Source organism: Spermophilus citellus, assembly GCF_964194105.1.
Source record: "Spermophilus citellus genome assembly, chromosome: 6".
NCBI lineage: Eukaryota > Metazoa > Chordata > Mammalia > Rodentia > Sciuridae > Spermophilus > Spermophilus citellus.
This window is the reverse complement of record NC_138187.1, coordinates 70,672,303-70,694,578: the sequence shown is the minus strand read 5'-3', so window position 1 is coordinate 70,694,578 and position 22,276 is coordinate 70,672,303. Positions and strand designations below refer to the sequence as shown.

At 36.9% G+C, this 22,276-nt stretch overlaps 1 protein-coding gene across 3 annotated transcripts in view; it reads right to left on the bottom strand.

The window, feature by feature from the left end:
* Window positions 1-22,276, bottom strand: part of CCNY (cyclin Y) — a gene marked incomplete at its 5' end in the record, with an annotated part of 201,458 nt that overhangs the window by 14,440 nt on the left and 164,742 nt on the right. For all 3 annotated transcript variants that reach the window (XM_081300134.1, XM_081300135.1, XM_081300136.1), the window contains 4 exons: window positions 8,070-8,189; window positions 8,279-8,336; window positions 12,009-12,044; window positions 16,838-16,938. In XM_081300134.1, coding sequence (XP_081156260.1) covers window positions 8,070-8,189; window positions 8,279-8,336; window positions 12,009-12,044; window positions 16,838-16,938 — 315 coding nt within the window. The remainder of the gene's footprint in view (window positions 1-8,069; window positions 8,190-8,278; window positions 8,337-12,008; window positions 12,045-16,837; window positions 16,939-22,276) is intronic.

Genomic DNA, 22,276 nt, shown 5'->3' with positions numbered 1-22,276 from the left:
GTCCTCCCTTGTCCCAGAGTCCCTGAAAACCACCACTATACTTTCTGTCTCTATACATTTGTCTATTCTAGGTATTTCACACAGGTAGAATCATACAATATTTGTTTTTTTCATGACTGGCTTACTTCATTTAGCATAATACCTTTGAGATTCATTTATATTGTATCCCAAGACAGAATTCCTTTCTTCTCAACAATGAATAATATTCCACCTACTGTATGCAAGTACCCCATTTTGTTTATCCATTCATCTGTCAATGAACATTTCAGTTGCTTCTTCCTTTGGCTGTTGTGAATAATGTTGTTATGAATAATGATGTACAAATATTTGGTCAAATCTGTGCTTTTGATTCTTCTGACTATACACTCAGAAGTGGGATTGCTACATCATATGGCAATTCTACTTAAGTTTTTAAGGAGCCATTGTATTTTCTTCCACAGCATTCATACCAGCTTATATTTCCAGCAATATCAAAGGGTTCTAGTTTCTTCATATCCTCCCTAACACTTATTATTTTCTGTGTTTTTTTGGGAGGAGGAGATAAAAAGTCATCCTAATGGGTATGAAGTAGTATCTCATTGTGATTTTGATTCAATAAATCTATTTTTAAATAATTAAAATGAGATCATTTCAGCTGAATTTAGAAAATGAAACCAAATAATAATTTTTTTAATTGGCAGAATTTAGTTTGAAGATAGACACCAGAAATAGCCACAAAAAATATCACTTAAGTTGCATCAGAGGTAAGATTGCCTTTTCATTTGCCCAACTAAAAAATCTGTTTATTAGGATGTCCTATACTCCTTTAAATCAGTGAATATTATTTTTATAGTTTTTATCAAATACATTTGCACACTGGAATTCTGTATCAGAAATAAATGAAATTCAACAAACATCATCCACTCTGTTTTAAAAATCTGCTTTCTAAAACAGATGAAATATATGTAATAATTATTCATAGTATATAATGTCTATAAAGTCTTAAATATTACAAAATGCAAAAATGGTACCGTGTGGAAAGGAAAATGTTAGACTCACAAAATAAAGATTATTTTCAGTTGAATAATAACAATGTTCATAATGTTCAGTTATTTCACTTGGGGCTCTGGGGAGAAAGCTGAGTTTCAGGAAGTTCTTGAGAAAGAGGATAATTAACACTGGGAAAGATTTCTTAAATGATGTGAAAGCATAAATAGAAGCACAGGATTATGCCAGAAGTAGACTAATAATTATACCATAAAAAGACGAAGGGATGAGAACATATAAGTGAGAAGTGCATGCACACAATGAACTTAATTCACCATTCACTGTCTACCCAGTACGCACCACTATGTGGCAGGCACTGTGTAAATTGCTGCAGACATGGGAGGGACAGGGGTGACCTCTCAGGCTGCAAAGTGAGGAAAGGACTGGAAAGGAGCATATCTCCAGAAGGTAAAGGCAGCCTGCTTTGGAAGACCTCAGGCTTTTGGCTTATGCCACTGGTAAATGCTATCCTCTGAGACTGGGAGCACCAGGAAGAGAGGTGGTGAAAGACAATCACAGGTCTCATTCTAAACATTTTATGTCTGAGATGTCCCAAAGATGTCATGTAGGCAGTAAACAAGCTCAAAGGAAAAAGCATTAATATGTAAATTTAAGATTCTGTGACATAAAAAAATGAAGACATGGGTTTGGATCCAGTGGCTGGGGGAAGGGTTCAAAGAATAAGCCAGCCCTGAGCCTTCTAGGACCTTCCTATTTGAAGGGCTGGAGACTGTATGAAGGGGCAGTAAAAAAGAAGGAGGAATAAAATCTAGTATGTTCTACTTTTATTAGACTTGTCATAGTTTAGAGTACTTACAAGGCAAAACTATGTGCTAGAGAGTGCCTGAATTAGGCTCACTACACTACACCGTTGAGAAGCAAAGAAGTAGTCTCTTTCACAATAATAAATAAAATTAAAATAAGTGATCATGTGGGTAAAGAGGGACAGGTGAGGCAGTAGGAGGGGGAAATGAAGGGTAGAGGAGAAGAAAGAAGGAGGAAAGAAGAAAGGAAATGGAAGCAATATCCTTAATGGAACCAAAATTCTGGACAGATTTAGAAAAGTCAAATGATCTGTGAGTGCAGGGTTGCTAGGCTTGACTGACTGCTCTGTAGAACCTCCTCCAATCCCTAAATTATAGACAAGTGAAGTGTTCCTTCCAAAGCAGCCAAAAGCTTCCTTATGTATTATTTTGGATCCAACAGGGCATGGGAATTTAGGACCTTGTCTGCTTTTTCCACTGATATGGGCTCTGCCAAGATGCAGGGTTGGCACTCAATTGTTTGCTGAATGAATAGATACATGGGTAATACTTCTTTTGCTCAGAGAGATTACTGTTCTGTGCTTTATTAATGAAAAGAAAGTTTGGAAATCTTTTTTTTTTTTCTTCAGGACTGGGAATTGAACTCGGGGGTGTTTTACCACTGAGCTACATCCCCAGCCCTTTTTATTCTGAGAAAAGATCTCACTAAATTGCTAAAGCTAATCTCAAACTTTCAATCTTTCTGCCTCAGCCTCCTGAGTCACTGGGATAACAGGTATGCACCACTGCATCTGGCAATTTTTCAAATCTTAGAAACACATATTTATTTTTGTGGGGGGAAAGGGGATTGAATCCAGAAGCGCTTAACCACTGAGCAGCAGCCCTTGTTATTTTTTATTTTGAGACAGGGTCTTGCTAAGTTGCTTAGGGCCTCACTGAATTGCTGAGGCTGGTTTTGAATTTGTGATGGTCCTGCCTCAGCCCCCTGAGCTGTTGAGATTACAGGTGTGCACCACTGTGCCCCACAAAAAAGCCAGATTCTTATGGTTAATCTCAGACGTCATGTGTTCCAAGCATAAATGAGAGGTATTTTATTTAGCAAAGAAAAAAATTGTGAACTAACATATTTCAAGTCGCAAATATAAAACAGCCAATGTGGTAAGAGGTTCCAAGTTTACTGAATAGTAATGAAACAGGAAACCATCAGGAGGAAAAGTCTACCAAATCAGTTCAGGTGATGCTTCCACATGCCCCCATTGTTCCATGTTCCTCAGCATAGTTTAGTTACCTTTTGGCCTGTCTCTCCCCCTAGTAAATGCTAAGTTCCCTGACACAGACACCTCACTTTACCCCCACTGTGTGCAGCACACTGCTAGAGCAGAGTGATACCTCCCTTGAGAGCCTGCTTAGTGCACAGATGATCCTAAAGAAATGAATAAAGGACCACATCCACATAGGAGGCACTAGCAGACTCCTGGAAAGATGGTTACAAGAAGGCAGATTTCTAGTGCAAGGAAGTTTAGCAGGACTGTAACAGAGATTTGGCTAGGAAAACGACCCAAACTAAAGGCATCCAGGAAGGATAGCTGTACTGACAAAGATAGAGTAAATCAAAGGCAAAACTGTATTGGCTTATGAGACAGGTACAGTGAAGAGCAAGAGCAATGAAGTCCAGATGTAGCAGCACCAGGTAGACAGAGTCCACTCTGCTGTGCTAATAATTAGCACAAGTGAGAAGCCTTCAAATAAGGACCAGGAATTCATAAAGCATTGTTATTCTAACTGCACTATAAAAATCTTTGTGGGAGGCTCTAAATATCTTCTTCTGAACTGCAGTAGCAGTTGACAACTACTGGCAAATAAGTAGGTCATTCAACTGAGCACAATAATCTTATTAATTTTTGAAGATTCTATTTTTTTTTGGGGGGGGGTGGTACTGGAGATGAAACCAGGGCTCTGTACATGCTAGGAAAGTGCTCTACCACTGAACTATATATCCCCAGCCCACTTCTTTTTTTTGGGAAGAGGTTCTTGCTAAATTGTGGAGACTGGCTTTGAGCTTATGATTCTCCTAGTCTCAGCCTCCAGAATAGCTGGAATTACAGGTGTGCACCATCACAACTTCAACTAATGTTTTGGATCATTATTTTTATTTGTATGGCAAAACACAATTTTTCAGATAAAGATCTAGGTGGGGCCCACAAGAATTTCAGCTGGGTCCTGACCTCCCCAGAATGCATATTTGCAAAGGTTGAAGACAAACTATTTTCATTCTCCACTGAGAAAAGAATCAGAAAATGTGTAATAAAACTGGACTGCAGAAAACTTTGGACCTAACTAAGCCTGTAAATCTTTCAATCAATGGAAAAAAGGAGACTGTAAAGCAACATCCTCCTGGATTCTGAAGATTCTAGTCCTTATGTATATGAGCCATACAAATCTCTCCAATGAAATAGATCTTACTGGCTCAGAGCAAAAAGGTGGCTACACAATTTTCTTCTGACTTAATTAAATTACCTTAGTTGATAGATAGTAATACACACCCTAGAAAATATTTAATGTTCATAAAAACCCAGTCATGTACATATGTAGTATCCCATCAGGGCCAAATGAAGGAATGAGACACTACAATGCACACTATATCTAAGGGAAAGCAGTTATGTTGGGAGATAAGACATTTATAACAAGCTCTACTATATCTAAGGGAAAGCAGTTATGTTGGGAGATAAGACATTTATAACAAGCTCTACACTTAACAGTATGCTATTTAGCAGAACTTGTCAGTAAAGAGTCAGTTGCAATTTCTTTAGTAAGCTCCCACGTGGGTATTTTAATTCTCTGCCAAGTAAAATAATGTACAATTGATTTGTGTAACAATATCCATAGACATTGCTATTAACTAAATTTGCACATTTAAATTCATGAGAAAGGCTCTCCTAAGGAATCTCTCTAGAAAACACAGATTAATAAGCAATCTTAGAATTATGAAGAGTATTCAGTTGATTGCACAAAACAAAACTGGTCAAAGGCCTTTGGGGGTAGAGGATAAAATGCAAACTGATGGAATCAGGGATATATAATAAAATCCCAATGATGCTGAAACTATTTCAATCTGATTTTAAAGAACTATAGTAGGTCAGTTAATAGTTTGAATCTACACAGATTCAAACTATTAACTGGGTTTTAATTCTGCTGTCCTTATAGCTATTTGACTTAGTCAAATACAGCATGTTCTAATAAGGCCTTGGTCAAAAGCATAGGTCAAGACTTTGTAAGAGGAGTTGGTAGCTTCAATCTATTCTCAATTATAACCTAATTTCAGACAGCCATCTCAGAAGCTTAACTATTTTTGAGTCTGAGAATAATTACCCAAACTCATAGCATTTAAAAATGCTCTATGAATTATCACTTTCTTGGTCAAAAATTAAAATAAAAAAGTTTCAAAGGAATGGTTATAATTTCCTGTTTATAAAATTTCTATAACTTTCACATTTGGACAATTTTAGTACTTGATGCTATAGAGTTTTCCAAAAGCCCAAACTATACATTTATATCATGAATATTAATAAATTGATACAACAATAATCTCTTTAGTGGTTTCCTGTGACGAAATTTTCACAAAACACAAGCATGAATGTATAAATGTCCTGTTGTTATGGACTGAATTGTGTCCCTTGAAATTCACAGGTTGAAGTTCTAACCTCTAGGTCCTCAGAGTGTGACTTTATCTGGCCATACAGGTTTTACAGAGGCAATCAAGATATAATGAGGTCATTTTAGTGCTCCCAAATTCAGTATGACTGGAGTCCTTCTATGAAGGAAGACAGACAAGTACACAGGCAGAATACCACAGAAGCAAGAAGATGAGTATCTATAAGTTGAGGAAGAGAGGCATGGGACAAGTCCTTATACTACAGTCCTCAGAAGGAATCAACCCTGCCAGCATCTATATTTAAAAGTTCTGGCCTTTAGAACTTCTTTTCTTTCTCTGGTCCCTCCTTTGAGACGGGGACATGCTCAGGCCTCAAACTCCTGGGCTCAAGTGATTCTTTTGCTGGGGCCTCTCAAGTAGCCATTAACTAAATGAGTGTATCACTGCACCCAGTTAAGTTTCTACTTTTTAAGCCATCTGGTTTGTGGTACTTTGTTATGGAAGCATGTCTAAAAAACCTTTGATGACTCCCTACTGCCTAAAGTAAAATTGGCAGCTCACAGTTTTTATTTGGCTTGGAGCATCTGTTAAAAAAATCTGAACTAATATTAACTGAGAATTCTCAAAAGTCCAGATTTCCAGTTTATCTGTGACCACTGTAAGACCACAGCCCCATATTTTCAAATGGTCTGGTCATTAAGAAAATCCAAAATTACTAAGGGTAAATTGCACATCTGTACACAGACACACAAACACATACTCTGCCCTTTGTTCTTATATAACAGTAGATCTTAGCAGGCCAGGAAATGATCCCAATCATATATCTAAAGAGGTATCAGCAGAAGAGAAAGAAGGAGCCCAGTGAGCAGACCAGAGTGAACACAACAGGCCTGAGACTGCCATCTTTAGAAAAGGACTGCTTCCAATTTGTAGTTCCACCAGCAAGTATGAGTGTGCCCCCCCCCCCCCCCCCCCGCCACATTCTCACCAACACTTATCGTTATTTGTATTCTTAACAGCTGCCATTCTGAGTAGGTTTTGATTTGCATTTCTCTAATTGTTAGAGATGTTGAACATTTTTTTCCATATATTTACTGAATGATTATATATCATCTTCTTAGAAGTGTCTGTGTTCAGTTCCTTAGCCCATTGACTGGGTTATTTGTTGTTGTTGTTGTTGTGTGTGTGTGTGTTAAGATTTTTGAGTTTTTTATATATCCTAGAAATTAGTGCTCTCAGTGACATCAAGGGACAATGGGGGATGTACTACTTTAAATGTTCTCTCCAGACCTCTGTGGAAACTGGGTGAACTGTAGGGATTTAAATGTTAGCCCTATATTCCACAGGTCACTTACCTTCTCCTTCACTCTAATAATAAATATAAACAAAGGAAATATCAGGTCACAGTCAGGCCTTATTTTTCATAGGAATTAAAGGTTGAAAAAAATCACCATTTTTCACTGAAGCAGTTTCAAAATAAATCTTTCTTCATGACATAAATTTTAGTCTACTTTCATTGATAGTTTCATCTGATTTTTTCAGCTCTTCAACCTAATCTCCCTACATAAAAAATCACAACCCCGTTGCTCTGTTGTATGTTTTTGTCAGAACCTGAAATCCTTTGGGGGGAAAAATAAACACAATTCTCAATTACAATTTCAGAACCTATAATCATTCCAAATCACATAAGGATTATTTGAATGTCTGTTTTGCCCTTTAGCCTGCAAGCTCAATGAGAAGGAATAAACCAACAACTGGACGAGCAGATGAATGAAAAAGCAAACTGGTTTACTGTTAAATTAGCCCAATTACACAAAGCTCTTAATGTGGCAGGGATACCAAAGTCCCTAGATGCCTGTAAAATTTCTGTTAGACAATAATCTCAGAAACTACAGGGAATGGTATTCTGATCTATAGGCCAGCTAGTCACAGAAAAAGTTTCTTATCTGAGTTTCACACAATATAAAAGGTAAGGGACAATGAATTCCACTATAAAATATATTTCCCAAATGAGATTTGATCTTAAAAGTCCATAAAGTTCTAAGAATCTAAGAAAAAACATTTTAGTTTTTCCTCTTAAAATGTAGATTACTTTCATATAATTGCCAAATAAATGCAATTATACAAAATTGACTAATCAGAGGCTAGAAATATATATATACTCCTTCCCACATAGATGTTCACGTAGGATGAATGTATTCATCATATCATACATCATTCATGTACCATACATCTTGATGCATATATTTGTCATAACTTATTAACATCATTAAAATCAATGTAAAGAATGAACAAGAGGAAACCAGATGTTAAGAGGAAGTGACCTTGGTCCTTATTCCCCCTGAGCCAACTGTTCTATTTATCATCACTTAACATTTCAGCATTTACTGATGCTGAATGGGATTCCACAAATGACTTAGGTGGGAACTATGCGATAGACTTCACACCCTCTTTTCAGAGATCCATATTCTAATCTCCCAGAAAAGATACCACTGAAATTTATACCATAGTTTTTCAAGGGTAACCTTGTAAAGATCCCCTATGTGCCCCCCACATTGTTGAACTACAGATACAGGCTCACGCCTAGCCAGTGTGGAGACTGTTGCAGTCATCCTGAATGCACTCACCAGGGTGACAATGGCACATTCGGCCGTCAGCTGAGCAGCACTAAACAGTGTTCGAACAAACCGGTAGATTTGTTTCTGCTCTGGGTTATGTTTGTCATAATCTGGTGGCACTTCGGATTTCTGAGGAAGGAAATATTTTCAGATGATTGGTCACTTAATAGGAGCAAACAAAAAATAAACAATCTCATGAAACACACAGAGGAGATTACCGAAAGAGGATGAAGGTTTTCATCAAAAATATCTAAGAGCATCCTTCCATCTGGGTCCCTGGTGGCAAAAATAGTAGAAAAACAGAGTTTACTTTCTGCAAGAATAAATATCATTAAAAATAAAACAAACACACATTTTAACTCAACTATTTCAAGAGACAGAAACAGTGCTAAATTTAAGAGATGATTTTGGTTTTTTGTGAATAATGAGTTGTTTCTCTTGGATGCAATATTTAAGTATTTTGTTTAAAAAAATACATGGACATATAGGTTATGAACTGAAACATTTAGGTAAATGAAGCAAATATTCAGATTTTCTGAATTTTCAAATGAACCCAATATAAGCAAAAGACTTAAAGTTCCTTTAACGTCTTATTTCTGAACAAAGACTGACAGATCTAGGTAAGACATTACCCTATGATGGTTGATGGGAAACAATTCCAGATTAGCAACATTCATTGGGTCCTAGAGTTCAGTATAGGCAGCATTCACAACATGCAGTTTGGCAACTTCACTAAGTTTTCATAATTTTATGTTGAAAACACATTGAATGAGTATGCACTAAAAATTCTTTGTGTGTGGGGGGAGGGTACTGGGGATTAGAACCTAGGATCTTGTGCCTGCAAGGCAAAAACTATACCAACTGAGCTATATGCCCAGCCCTTCACTCAATAATCTATAAACCTATAAAAGAATGAGTGGTTGTTACCAGGCTGGTAATGTACAAGACCATTTAAAGTGCTGGTTCGGGCTGGGGATGTGGCTCAAGCGGTAGCGCGTTCGCCTGGCATGCGTGTGGCCCAGGTTCGATCCTCAGCACCACATACCAACAAAGATGTAGTGTCCACCGAGAACTAAGAAAAAACAAATAAAATATTAAAAAAAAAAATAAAGTGCTGGTTCACTGTCTACACAGTGCCTCAGGCTGCTGGCCTCTGCAGGGACTACCTGTATCTCACCAGTGACAGCTCACTTCATCTGTTTTATGTAATTTGAGTTCTGCCTAAAATTTTTTCTTTAAAAACCAAATTCGGAAATCAGTGCTTATGGGTTACAACATATAATTACCATATTCTGTGCTTCCAATGTCAGTTAGACTTACGAACATTAGAAGGCTTACACACCTGTCCCTAACACACATTCAGCATGTCAAATATGACAGTTTTTGCTTTATAAGTTTACCATCTGTGTAAAACTAAAAAGGAAAGGGCTAACAAAATGGCTCAATTTCATTCCTGCATATTCATAATAGGCACTGTATTAAACCCTGGGCATGTGTGAATATGTAACAGATGTGATTCTGCAATCTGTATTTGGGGTGAAAATGGGAGTTCAAAACACAATTTGAGTCAAATGTATGAAAGATGATATATCATGAGCTATGTAATGCTTTAAATAATCAATAAAAAAAAAGAAAAAAAAATAAACCCTGGGCATGAACACCTGTACCCACCTGCACCTGACAACATGAAAAGCATCATCAACTGAAACAGACTTCAGTGAAAGAAGAGTTCAACCTGATGGTGGAGTCTTGAAGCAGAAACAGCTCTTTCTGGGAGCAGCACCAGGCTATGTACACTTCCAGCTATGAAGAACCAGCAATGTTCTATGCCTTCCTTATAGTCTTGTAAGACACAAAGCCTGGCCTACCCACCCCCCATTTCCTCAGGCAATCAAGGGCCCTGTTCAATTTTCCTGATGAACGAAAGCTCCTGAAAAGTCATCTAAGCACAGTCATCTAGATACAGTCCCCAAAAGTAATTTTAAAAATTAAAACAGAAATTTGAAATACAAATGAAGATGAAGAACATGAGCTAACTCTGGGGAGAAAACTGTATCCTCTTGAGAAGTAGACTATTTCATGTATCCTAGCTGAACAGCACCATCTCTCTCAAGCTAATGGATCTACCACTAGCACCACAGGTGTTCAACATGATTTACTGAGGAGGTCTGCATATAGTTGTGCCTCCCCTTTCCCAGAGACTGCAGGTTCCACTCTGCAGGTTAATACTGCTTATTCATAAATGTTCACTTTTTCAAGTTAACTTCCTACACACTTCCACTCACTTTTGGCCCAATTTATCACCATTAATCTAGAAGAGCAAAACAAATACAGTTCAAGGTGGTAGACTGGTTGGATTCAATTCTGAATTGCCCAATTTACTAGCTATATCATCTTAAACCTATTATTTAACTTCTCTGTGCCTCAACTTCCTTACTTATAAAATGGAGACACTATCAATATTACCTCTTGGAGTTAATAAAACTAAAATGACATAATACATGTAAAACAGACAAAGTAGTTTGAATAAACACTTCATAAAATTGGTTCTTACTATTATCAATTATGGCTAACTAAATTTGGGATCCATGAAAGTCTAAGAACCAATAAATATGAACTATGGGTATAGCTCAGGGATATAGTGTGTGTGCCCATCCCTGAGTTCTATCCTCAGCATAGGGGAATAAAAACCAAGAACTGAGAAATCTCTTAAGAGATGCTAATGCAAAATTAGTTTGAAAGCACATCTGAGTTTCACTAATGATATTGCATTGTTATTGAATGCTTAAATGTTTAAAAAGTTTGACCTTCTATCATAGAAATAACAAGACAAAATCTACACTTCCAGTTATCTACTTCAAGAGTTCTAAGACTATTCCATTTGTTAAGTTCTTACATCCAAAATTCTCAAGCACCATATAGAACCATGATCACAATTACTATCTAGAAAATAAGTTACTCTAGAGAACACTTCCCCAGGTGTTTGCTTCAGTTTCCCAGAACACATTCAAGGGAAGCTCTTCCACACACCCTACACTTCACCAGCTTCCCACAACTCTCTCTGTTGAACAAGCTGAAGGTAATCTGCACCCACCAGCTGAGATCCATGCCTACCATATTGCTGCTCTGCTAGTTCCCAAACCAGTTCACACCAGTTGTACTTGCTAAACTCTTATATATGTAACTATTCCCTTAATCAATAAAATATAATTGCAGGAAGAGTGGCTTTATGCTTGTGCAAACTAAGAGGACACTTTAGGGAAACTCAATAAAAGAAAAATCACTGAAAATAAATTTGCCATAGAGTAGATGTGGTCAAAACCTAAAAGATTCCCACTTTCAAGAAAAAACAATTTGGAAAAGATGAATTATGAACATGGCTAGAAGTCCCAAGCTTGAAGCAACAGTTTTTTGACATTCAATTTTTTAAAATTCAAAAACATATGTATTCTTACATGTTTATTCTTACATGGAATAAAATATTTAAGGTAGATTTTAATTTTATTCCCTATTTGAGCTGACTTTTTAAATTAACTGAACCACCGCCATATACTTGTACACCAGGACTTCTACAATTTATGCCTAAGCGTACACCAAAATTTTCTTGACTGAATTCAAACTATAGTTTTTTCATGTTAATGTTTATGGAAGAATTCTACATAATGCTTAAACATTCTATAGAAAATAAAGAATGAAGAGGAAGCTGAATATTATCAAGTACTTTTGTTCCATTTTGCTGTTTCAACCATAAACACCCATTTGGGTTCCTCTGATTCAGAAGTAGTTTAGTACTTACCTGCAAAGTTTTGGTAAATTATACTACTCTTAGAAATTCTATAAAAACATAAAAATATAATATTCAAAGATTGAAGCAATTAGAACATAATAGGAAACAAAAGGAAAAATATATGTGTGATGCTTTTAGTACAAAGTTAATTGTACACATACCTGTTTTTGATGTGATAATATATTGCAAGAGCTACACTGTAAAATAAAACAGAAGAATTCAACATTTTATCGGTGTATTCAAACTTTCAGGTATTATCTACTATCAGTCTGAACATCAATATTTAAATTTAAATAAAAGTCTAACAACCCATCTGAATAATGCCATTTCATTCAGAATGCTGTTCAACAGAATGCACTCTTCAAATTAAATCAGTCTGGTACTCATCCCCAGAAACTGTTAAATCTTTTCTAGAAACAACAGAACTTCAAGTGACATTTAGAAACAAACTGCTCTATAAGAAATTTTAAGCTTTTCTCACTTGCAAATACAGGAATTATGTAAAAGACAGGTGGTACAAATTAACATCTTTAGAAATCTCCAAGTCATTGTCTACTGAGGTTTAGAAAATTAGTAATTTCTTTATAACTACCAGAAAAATGTATCGCCTATAGCAGTTTGCTATTTTTTCTCTTAAATCAATAACCTCTTAGCAAACTACACATTTTCTTTATTTACTTGCTAAAATGGCACTTATTTGTAGCACTATCTTAAAATTACATTCTAAAATTGAAAAGATCCAATTTAATAAATAATTGCATTCTCTTTTCCCTGAATTTTTCTCTTATAAAATGTTATTTGACAATTAAATATATTATATTCATCATATAAATTTATATTCAGCATAAAAATTTTGGAAACTATAAGGAAATATAATACAGAAAACTATAAGAAAAAAATAATCCCTTTGCTTAAAGACAACTGTTATTAGCTTGAGAAATATAGTTAGCTATATATATATATACACACACACACATACATATATGTAAACAAAAAGTTTATTTTCCATTTCTATCCTTTTCATGTTAAAATTTTTTCTGATCATTAAAATATTCTTCAAAACCATGATTTTAAATGGCTGATTATATTTCATAATGTACTTAACCATGCCCCCTACCATTATACATTTGTTTCTCACATTCATTAATTACAATTAACACCATAGTGAACATCCTTACAGATAAATATTTATGCAATCTGTTACTATATTGTTTCACAAGAAAATATCCAGTAATTGGAATTGCTTGGTCTACAGTCATTTTAATAATTGTAGGACTCCCAGTATATACTGCCAAATATCTTTGCAGAAGGCCTATATCAACACAACTCCCCCAAACTGTTTGTTTTATCTCACACTTGTTGACCCTTACCTGGAAAAAAAATATCTCCAACTGGATAGGAAAACAGTATTTTGATCATCTATTCAAGTTGGCAGAATTATTCATATGTGAGTGGTGCAAAGGATTGAACCCAGGGCCGTGTACACACTAAGCAAGTGCTCTAGAACTGAGCTGTACCCGAGCACTGGCCAATCTTTTGTAATTCCCTTTTTTATAAACTGTCAAGATTCTTCCACTCTTTCTGCTTTACTTCAAAATGTACTAAGGCAGTCAAAAATTTTCTTTTTAAAAAGTTTTAAAATTTTTTATATAAAAAGAGCTAACTGGCTACATCAAACAATATAGTTCTCTCAAAGTTCTAGATCTTTCAAAGCTTGAAACTCCCAAGCAGGGAACCAACATGGAGAGATGACTACAGAGCCACCAGCTCAGAGATTTGAATATGCATCTTGAATTCCAAAGTGCTTAGCTGTTTATCTATAGCCCAAAATGATGATAGCTAATCGTGCTCTAACACAGAACTTATATTTTTCCAAGTCTCATTCTAGATCTACTCATGGGAAAATGGTAATAGATTCTCTTTCTCATAACTCTCCAAAGCATTTAAGCTGATGAGGGAATTCTAATTGGTGTGAAAGAGCTTCAGAAGCTTAAAAAAATAATAATGATTATTATTAGGATCATAAAATGTTTTCACATATACTAACACCTCAGTCTTGTTATAGAAAATAGTGGATGTTACTGATCCTTTTTTTTTTTTAATGAAAAAAACTCAGTTTCAGAAAATAGATGCTAAGACTTCTGACTTATATAATGGTTTTGTACCCTTCTGTTCTACTATGTTGCCTCTTTATTCATTTAACAGTCACACTGGGAGAACTGCTTTTCTAATCTAATGTCAGATTTAAATAGAATGTTTTATATGACTAGGTTTATTGTAGTGATTAGTTTAATATCTTTGATTGATTAGAAAAAAAAAATGTTCCTTGCTCTTGCCTGCAAGGGAACATGACACAGGAGAAATATATCCATGGACTAATGTCAGACAAACTTGGGTTCAAAACCCAAGGGCTAATTTACTTCTCCAGGCTTTCATTTCCTCACCTATAAAAATTAGGACAATACAACCCACATTACAGAGTTGTTATTATGATCAAATGAAATAAAACAAAATGTATTAAAAGCATTATCTCAAATATAAATTTATAAAATAAAAGTTTTTATTATCATTGTTCCCTATCAAAAGGTCTCTGGTTTGTGCAGAATGGTGAAACTCCTTATGTCAGGACTCAAAATAAACTCCTTAGGTCATCTCCAAAGATAAGACTGGGCATTGTCATGGCCTAACATATCCTGAGGAAAGAGCTGTTCTGTAGACCAATTTCCATTCAAGGTTATATCTTGGAAAGTGAGGACACTGTGCAGGGGATTCATGCCTAGTACAGCCCTACAGACCAGTTTAGCTAGTCTTTCTAAATGATGCAATTGCTGGGGAAAAGGGCAGCTAGTGGGCAACCAGGTCAGTCTCAGACTATAGGCTTCATTCCAAATGACCGGCTTCAACAGCCTGGTCAGTTCTGCCACAGCCTCAAAAAATGGTGAGATTTCATTAGGATGGCCTGGAGCCAACCTGGGAAACAGAAGTATATTTGGACTAAAGGGTTTGCTCAGCTCCTTTTGCCATATAGAAAGGAAGAAATGCTATTTTTCAATCCAAGAAAATAAAACAGATTTGTGATTGTTGGCACTGCCCCTGCCGTATTTCTTTCCTAGAGCTAAGTTATTAGCAAACAATATGGCATTCCCAAGACCTCTTTAATCTAGAAGTTGTAGGTTCTATTAGCACAGAAGGGATGACCTTGGAGACAAAGGTGGAAGGTAATTATCTATTCTTTAACCCCCAGAGGCTAAAGGCCACAGACAACTTGGCTAGTTGTGTAAATGGGGCTCTCTACCAACCTATACTCTTCTTTGATCATAATGCCTATAACTGTTCCATATTTGAGGACTGAAATATAAATTGTCACCCAGTTTTCCCCACCAGGTTCCCAAGTGTCCATGTTGAGAATTGAGTCAGATCTACTTAACAATCTCAAGAGCTCCCACTAACTACCCTTCTCCTCTTCTCTGCCTCACTTCCCGGGAAGAGGATCTCAGTATTACAGGAAAGTGGGCAGCTTTCATTCTGGACTCTTCAGAGTTTAAACAGGTGCCAAGAGCCAAATGGTACACAGATTTTCAGGGCTTCCCACTTCTCTCCCACAAGTCCTAATCACTTAATCTAGAAAATACCTCTAAGAAGCACTATACTATTCATTTTCCAGTAGTAAGCTTCTGCTCAAGGGTAATGAGGGCTCTATCTTCTGTGTGCAAGGTCACACAGATAGCTGCACTGCATAGCCAGAATACATCTCTTTCCAGCTTCAAGTGCTAACTGTTTGGGTTTATGCCCAGAATCCTTCGGGCAAAATCACCATCTCTCGCTTGTTCTGGTTATGACCAAGGTGCTAAGGAGTAAAAACCATTTACCATGCTTCTAAATGCTGGGGCAATGAGGGAAGAGACTACATTTCCATTTACATCCTGGATGCATACAACCCTATAGGAGAGAAGGGAACTCTACATCAGGCACCTTCACTCAGTGGTCTTGTCTTCCACCTCCCACCCAAACTGGACTCTGTCCATGGAAGATGCTTACAATCCTTACTGTCTGACAGAAGCTGTGATTGCACGTGTGGTCCCATTCAGAATAGGGCTTCTAAATCTGAAAATGTGGTCGTGGAAATAGCACCCTTCCTATTTAGAAACTGCAACACTTACTCCATATGCTAACATGAATTGTTGTTAAAAATGTGTACTTTCTTAAACAAGTAGAGAGAGAAAATATCCCAGATTTTTCACAGTGGGCTGCTGAGTACAGACCCCAGCACATCAAGTTATCTGTGGTACCTGCTAAAGGTGGCTGTTCTCACAATGCTCAATAAGGTGGAAATCTTATAGCAAAGACCAGTATTCCCCTGGTTCTTAATGAGAAAACCAAAGCTTCCAAAGGGAAAGGATGTGACTGAAAGACTCTACTTTCTCTCTCTTAAACTCCATTTCAAAATAATGAACTAAAAAAAAACCCACAGAGGGCTGGGAATACAGCTCAGTTGGTAGAGTGCTTGGCTCATATGCAAAAGGCCCTGGGTTCGATCCCAGCACCACACCACCCACCCACCCACCCACACACACACACACACACACACACACACAAAGATTCTACTCAAATCCTTTGTCTTAGCAAAAGTCAGATCTCCCAGCTCTGGCCAAGTACATTCTCATTTTGCCAGGTGGGCTTCCTACTACAGCCCTGATCTTAAATTGGGACTACAGGAGCCATGTTTAGTTAGAAGGTAAAATATTGGCAAAGATATGCCAGGATAGCATCAATCAAAATGAAAGGATAAAAAGTATACACAAAAATTAAAAAATATACATTAGGTTATGTATGTTTAAAATAATTTAAAATGTTGGCCTTTGATATAAATAGTAAATTACCTTCTCCTCCCCAGCCAATCTCATTACTCCAGATCCCATTACCAACCAGCCTAGCCATCAAATTAAGAAACAGAAAAGGCATTCAGTTAGGCAAAAATCTGTATACCCACCATTTAATTGTATACTTGAGGTTTGGTTGACTGACTGTGCTATCATCTAGGAAAATAGTAGAGCAGGAGCTGTATTTCCTTGTAATTTGTCCAGGAGGATGCTAGAAAACAACAGCAACAAGACAAAGATAATTTCAGAGAGCTATAAATTCTTCCAAGGAGTATCACCCCCTTATTTGAGATCAGAACACAGAGGAAGAATGTCTTAGTGAGAATCGTTACCACCACAAACAGAACAACAAAATTTGATTATAAAATGAGTCTCCAGTTCTTTCACACATAAGTCTCCAACACCATTCCTAGTCCCAAACTTTGATGGGAGAACAGTAAACCTATGCAATCAAAGAGTACCTTTCAGAGTCCATAAAAACCATATGCCTTGGGGCCTGAGTAAAACATGGAATACACTGCTCTCTATGTTAATGAAAGCCCATAACTGAGGTGAGATCTTATTTTATGCACTAAGATCAAGATGAGAATCCACTGTTGGGGTATAGTTGATTTATGGGCCATGGAAATGCAGCCAAGGTTGATTTAGAATCTCCTTGCTAATCCACTTAAATTTTTGCAAGTTACAAAGAAATGTATATCTTTGATAGGAACAAAATGCATTTTGAAGGAGGAAATTATTTGAAACTTTGGAAATACAACCAGCTTATAACCTGTAGGTAGTATACTTGTACACTTTTAAAAAGTGGTTCTTTCACAAATGTACAAGTTTTGAGTTCTGCAGAGAATTTTAGAATGGAGAACTACTTCTGAACAGTAATGATACAGAAAACAATTTTTAAAACTGTTTATTGATTGCACCTACTTGAATGCTAAGTGGACTTTGGATAACAATTTGGGCACCTGCCTGGCTTGCCTACCTCCAGCAAAACCCTCAGTTCATGAATTTAGTAAAGAAAATCAATTAAAGACCAAAAGCCCTGGTTCCAAATGCCAAAATTCTTTGCCATTGCCATTTACTTCCTATTTAATAGGTTTCCTCTGTAATAAAATTATGAAAATGTGCAGCAGCCTGAAAAAATACATGGACAATATTATAATTTCCTCTCAAAACTAAATAATCAATGCTAGTTACTATTTTGTATATCTAGTTCCTTAAAATACAGCTAGAGGGCACTGCACTACTGATGCATTATAACCCTGTGAGCACTGGTTCTAACATAAATAGCACAGGTCAGAAGGAAATAACCAGAGTCAGGAAATGGAAAAGATCAGACTTATTCTCAGCTTCCCACTTAAGCTTGCACTTTTATACATAATGAAAGGGCAGGAAGAGAGTGTAGACAGTTCAAATTATGACTTTAAATGTTAATTTTCACATGACATCTTTCACATCTATCAAATTAATCACAATATTCTCATTAAGACAATCCTAAAGAATTACTACAATTCTCCTTCTTGCTTTAATTTCTTGATGTAATTATATAAGAAAAAAATCAAATTCTAACAAAAGCTGTTAAAATGGGTGGCAAGCTTTAAAAATCCTTATGAAAATTTTGTTCCCGACAGAAACGAAATTTACTACAAACAATAATCCCAATAGATACAATGTTTGACACAAAAATCCAGTTATTAATTGATGTGTTTGTTAATGAATTTGCAGAAATATAGGATAATTTTAATAATCCCAACGACGAAGCAAAAAGACAGTATTTCACATTTTCATTTCTTGTGAGGTTTCAACTATTTCCTCTGATACAAATTCCTTTAACATTAAAATGTGATGGGAACTTCAAAGAACAACTAGCTTCCCTAAGAAGATATAAGCCATGAAGTCAGGGAGAGGAAATAGGTGATTCACTTGGGTGAGTACAGTCTGCATCCTCATAATCTAAGAAATCAATTTTGTGACCTAAGGGGCAGAAAGACCCCTCTACATGCAAAGTCCTAAGGGTCAGAGGGTTAACTCAAACCAGTCACACTAAGGAACCCGCCCAGTCCTGGCCTCAGAATTACCCCAGTTGTTCAGTTTGTGCATCCCAAAACAAAGGGCTAACATAGCAAAGCCTTTATTTTCCAAGGGGACACCAACTCAGTTTTCAAACTATGTAACAGTTTCTAAATTTAATAAAAACCATAAGGGTTAAGTTATAAAGATTTCTGGTTTCAGGGTGCCTCATCATGCACACAGCTTTGAAACTCTACAATGCAACAAGGAAGCATTATATATGTTCACCAGGTGTACTGTAGTTGTTAAACTTTTTAAATTAGCACAGTGTGCTGGCTAGTGCTGGGTTTAGTCAAAATATTTTATTAACTCAGTTGCCCCATGATGCTGAAAAATCAGTGTGTTTCACATATACTTACAAGCATACCAAGACCCTCCCACTTACTTTCTAATATTTGCTAAAAACAAACGACGATGACGACAACAACAACAACAACAAAACAGCATTAAGATACAACTCTTTTGTGTGAATCTAACCCACTGTAACTACCTGTGTGACCTGGGAAAGCTACTTAGCCTACCCTCTCTGCACCCAAGTTTCCTTACCCGTAGAAGAGAGATGAAAATAATAGCCCCTTCTATTATCATGAGGGGTCATTATGAGGAACACCTGAGCTAATATTTTATGTACTCAGAGCAGGGCTGCAACATAAGCTATAGATATTACATCTGTACTTAATGAGTAGGAAAAAATGTGTTAGCCATGTCAAAAAAGAGTGATGGTAATGTTTTTATGCCTAATGTACTCATGTTTTAGAATATAAAAAAAAATTCCCAAGACAATGTTTTACCAGAAAAGAATGGGCATACAGTTACAGAGATGTGTATAGATAAAGAGATTTCCCCAAGAAGGACAATCATCTTGACGAGAGAAAGGTATCACAGGGACAAACATAACCTCTACTTAGAAGGGGAATAGGAAATAGTCTGTTAGTGAGAAGACCAATTATGGATCATTCTAAAGAAATTAAAGTTTATGTATTTGAAATAATGTATATTTTACAACTTAAAATATGAATATGTTGAATAATAGAATTTTAGAGCAATACTGAAACAAGATTATTTAGCCTACTTATTCACATAGTCTCTAATACAAAATAGTTTTATTATTTACATCAAGATCCCCTAATACATAAAAACTGTTAGACCACATATTTAGTTGCCCAAATAAAATTATAAAAATATGAGCCAGCAGTGTTCTGGGTTGCTTTACATCAATTTATTTACCGCATATAAACACACCCTGCATAGCATGTAGGATTCCCATTCTACAGACAGTCAAAAGAGGTCAAAGAAATGAGGTAAAATTTCTAAGATCAAATCTAAGACACCTGAGCTCAAAGCTTCATTCACCTCACTCCTTCCTAAACTGTAGTTCTTCACACATCCATGCTCTCCAAAACTTTTCATACCATACCCCCAAATGTCTTTGTCCTTCCCTGACCTCACTCATCCTTCAGAACTCAGTCCTTCCCCAGGATGTGTTCCACCACAGGACCATCTGGGCTGAGGGTCCCTCCTGTGTGTTCTGTGTGCACCCTGGCTTGCCCTCCACAGGACTGATCACATTCTACTGTCATTTTCTGCCCACTCATGTATGTTCTGCCTATGGCCTAGACTCTAATGGTCTTGGAGGTACAAAGTGGATAGCTTCCTTAAATCAGCAATTAAGGAAAAGATCCATCCCTGGACTGATGTGTGCTCATACGCCTGCCACCAACCCAGCAAGTCTGCTTCCATGATGGCAGCAGGAACCTCTGTGAGGTGGTAATGACAGCATGGTTGCAGCAGTCACAACACAGCAGAAAAGTGTGAGTGTGTCAAACAGCTGGTACACAGGAGTTCACTGAAAAGGGCTGTGCCATTGGGCTGTGAAATGCTGACATGCTCAGGCACATTGAAATGCAGCAGTAGCTGGCAGAACCAAAAAGCCAAAGGTAATGTGGTAAGACCCCATATATAGGCTGGGCAAGCATAGGGCTGGAGTCAGAGGACCTAGTACCTAGGTTTAGTTCTGTCACTGATTAGCCACATGAATTGGACAAGTTACTCAAGTGGAACTCACATGTTCTGGCTTGCTGGGGTTCATCCTAGTTTACCCCTGTCTTCCTAGAATAGAAAGTAATAGCACACCCTTTCACATTCAAGTATCCTCACTTGGGAAACAGAATACAAGGTCCCCTTAGGCTTAACCTCGTCAGTGTCCTCATTTATGAAATACAGAAATCAGAACCTGCCCCTTACTATGATGCTGTGAAGACTACACAGGATAGTACCTATAAAATGCTCAGCACATACAGTGCTCAATAAACAAGGTTAGGCCACTGAGTAACACTCAAAAGAGTCTCTGTGTTTTAACATAATTATAAATGAATGAAATGGCCCAACTTCTTAGGGCTTGAGAAGACCAAATAAAAATTAAGCATCAAAAAAATGAGGTAATATTATTAGAGAAAAGCAACTGGAAGGCTGGGTTTGTAGCTCAGTGGTAGGACACTTGCCTAGAATGTGCAAGGTGCTGAGTTCTATCCCAAGTAATGCCAAAAAGAAAAATAAAAGGTGGTGAAATTTTTTTTGGAAGTGCTATTACTGAAATCTCTAAAAACGAAAATTCCATAAGTTTTTGTTTAATCCTAATGGTAAGGAAGCAATTTATGAGCTTCACAGAAGACACAGGATTCTATCCGCAGCTTCTTTGGAGCACAAATGAAATCTGAACTAGAGTTCTTTTATTAAGAACTAACTTAAGGGCCAAAGGTGCAGAACATTATAGGAAAGAGCACAGGAGAAGTGGAGGAAGAGGCTGTCTCGCTCACCTTCTGCCACAAACTGAACCCTCAATATACAGTCTCCATAGAACCACAAAAGAGACGTGTCTTTCCCTCATTTTACAAGAGTCTCTGTTTCGCATTCACACAGCTATTGTGGGGTAGAAGTGAACTTGAGGACAGTTTGGCATTGTGAAGCCTACACAAACCCAAGGCACATATCAGAAAGGGCAGAAGCACTTATAGTCAGGAGAATATGCACCCACATGGAAGTCTCTGGGTGAGCAGAGGAAGGCTCCTCATCATTCTCCTATACCACCAGGTGCCACACAGTCACAAAGAAGGGAAAAAAAAATAGAAAAAGAAACTCACATCCTTGACCTCAAGATGTTACTAAACTAATATTCCATGGAAAGTAAGAAAAGGAATAAGCAGCTTTTAGCAAGATCAGTTTTTAATAGCAAGGAAAGGCAGAAAATAAAACAACCAACCAACAACAACAACAAAAAAGCCACTGAGCCATGGAGCTAAGGAAAGAGGAAAACTAAACTAAAAATTGGGAAAATGCCATCCTGAGACAGAACTCTGTTCTACTGTGAGTCAAGCATGAGGAAACTACAGAGAATTACATTCATAATTTACTTCAATTGCAAATCAAGTCTTGGCTTCATGACGGCTCCAAGCATAACATGCATTACTTCTAGAATGAGAAGT